The following is a 2,500-nucleotide window of genomic DNA, read 5'->3' on the forward strand; positions in this document are numbered from 1 at the left end:
TTGACAGTTAGGTTGGCAGACATTTGCTCTTCCCCTGCAGGATTTGAAGCCACACATGTATAAGTCCCCTGATGTGCCCCTCGAACTGGATCTAAGGTAAGGATGCTGGACCGCCCTATGTAGTCAATCTGTATTTCACTGCTCGATTCCAGTGTGACCCCATTGAAGATCCAAGAGAACTTAATGGGCTGATCACCCTTTTGCAGAACACAGTTGGCTTGAGCAAAATCTCCCTCATAGAAAACCGACTCACCAAAGTCTATTGGTATTAAATGAGGGCGTTCTGGAATGGGAACATTTTTTGTCTTACTTTCCATGGTGTGCTTATAGGTGGAGGAACAAGGAGATGTGAAGGATAGTGAAGAAAGGGCATACTGAGTCCATCTCCCAACATTTAACACCATGAAAAACAGCAAATTATCATTTTTTAAGCTCCCTTGTGTGTACAGCCCATATCTCAGAGGTCACAATGGCTATGTTATTAAATTTCTTTTAAATGAAGGCAAATATTATTACTTTATTTTAGTTTCTGTTTTCTTCTCTTTTCTTTTTTCTTTTTCCTAATCCCTCATATTTTTACCATTGAAACTATATAAATTACAAAATTAAGTAACCTCTCTGATATGTCTGATTTTTAATGCAGCCTACAAAAGCAAGCAAAACTGAGAGGTAAATAATAAATGATGATATTATGATTTACTACATTAAAACAGCAACATAGAGTCTGACCCTCTTATGATATGAAGCACTTAGGCAAGGCTTAATTAATGTTTTTCAGTAGTTCAGTGAACAAAATGCAATCATAGGGAATACAGAAGTAATGATCATATCATCTGCATACACCTCAAACTTCCAGTAAAAAGGATTAGCACAATTTGCTACCAGAAGAAAAATAGCATTCTGGGAGAGACCACTTCATGTATGATTTTGATGCTGTGGTTTAACATAGAGCCCTTCCCGTTCTCTCATGCTTTTGCTAGTATGTACCATTGACAGTTAGAGAGACGGTGACTTCAGCTTCCCCTGCTGCATTAATGGCAGTACAGCTGTAGTTGCCCTGATGATGGGCTCGTACAGGATCTAGTGTCAAGATACTTGTTCTGCTGCCAACACTAACAATAGTTGTGTCATCCGAGTTAAAAATTTCTAACCCATTAAATTTCCAAACAAATGCCACAGGACGGTCGCCTTTCCGAAGTACACAATTTGCTTGTGCCAGATCACCTTCATAAAAGGCTTCTGCTTCAAAGTCTATAGGTAAGATTTGAGGAGGTTCTGCAAGAAAAAAAAAAGATATATTTTCCTTGTTTTCTGAATCTAAAGGGGAGGAACAGGGAGATAACGCAACTAACCACCAGTGGAGTCAGAAAAGCCATTTCACAGAACCTATTAGGTTAGTACCCTATATCCATGAGCTTGATAAAGTTCCTCTGTGTACCATTGACAATCATTTCTGCCTCTACTTCAGCAGTTCCAGCGTCATTTTCAGCAAAACAAGAGTAGACACCCTGGTGTTGTGCACCCACAGGATCTATTGTCAGGAGACTGGTCCTGCTGCCCACGTTAAGAATCTGTATTGCATCTGTGGTGACAAGTTCTACACCATTGAGTAGCCACTTGATGGTTAAAGGAGGGTCACCTTTACGTAGTACACAATTGACTTGTGCCAAGTCTCCCTCGTAAAATGCCTGAGATCCGAAGTCTATTGGAATTATCTGAGGAGGTTCTGTAATAAAGTGCAAATTTGATTTTGAATTTTCAAATGCTACTGTGTTTGTACACATATAAGGAACAGGGAGAGAATAATACTTATCCATGGTAAAGAAGCAGAAATGCCAAATTCAAAAAATTTGTAGAACCTGTACCCCACATACACGATTTCCAAAAAGATCCGCTGTGTACCATTGACAATTATAGTTGTATCTACTTGGGTAAATCCAGCCTTATTAACAGCCCTACAGCTGTAGTTGCCCTGATGGTGTGCTCGCACTGGGTCAAGAGTCAGAATGCTCGTCCTGCTGCCCATATGGTCAATGTATGTGTCATCTGTGTTCACCAGTAGTATCCCATTGTATAACCAACTAAATGTTACTGGGCGGTCACCCTTACGCAGCCTACAGTTGGCTTGGGCCATGTCACCCTCATAAAATGCTTCAGAACCAAATTCTATAGGTAATAGCTGAGGTGGTTCTGTAAGAAAAACAAAAAAAGCTTTACTCTCATATTTTCCAATTAGCAATTTACTGACTGACTAAGAACAGGAACAGGGAGAGATTCATATACTTCCATCGTTGCACTCCTACAGCTGTATCCTGCATTATTTTGTTAGTAAACAACCTAAAAGAAGTTTTAACTAAATTCCTCTGTACCATTGACAATGAGCTCTGCCTCTACTTCTGCTGTGCCTGCCTCATTGACTGTTCGACAGGTATACGTTCCTTGGTGATGTGCCTGGACTGGGTCAAGAATCAAGATGCTGGTCCTACGACCAACTTTAAGA

General features: G+C 40.2%; 1 protein-coding gene across 46 annotated transcripts in view; it reads right to left on the reverse strand.

Annotated features, from left to right (window-relative positions):
* LOC125027623 (Down syndrome cell adhesion molecule-like protein Dscam2) overlaps positions 1–2,500 on the reverse strand; it is a 384,720-nt gene that overhangs the window by 63,078 nt on the left and 319,142 nt on the right. For 8 of the 46 annotated variants that reach the window (XM_047616773.1, XM_047616774.1, XM_047616747.1 and 5 more), the window contains exon 15: positions 1,439–1,726. The exons of 30 other annotated variants lie outside the window; for them this stretch is intronic. In XM_047616773.1, the coding sequence (XP_047472729.1) occupies positions 1,439–1,726 (288 nt within the window). Of the gene's footprint in view, positions 1–987; positions 1,276–1,438; positions 1,727–2,369 lie in introns of all 46 variants that reach the window. 8 more of the 46 variants (XM_047616756.1, XM_047616767.1, XM_047616766.1 and 5 more) reach the window with 2 other exon arrangements.

The sequence above is a fragment of the Penaeus chinensis genome, chromosome 7, assembly GCF_019202785.1.
Source record: "Penaeus chinensis breed Huanghai No. 1 chromosome 7, ASM1920278v2, whole genome shotgun sequence".
NCBI lineage: Eukaryota > Metazoa > Arthropoda > Malacostraca > Decapoda > Penaeidae > Penaeus > Penaeus chinensis.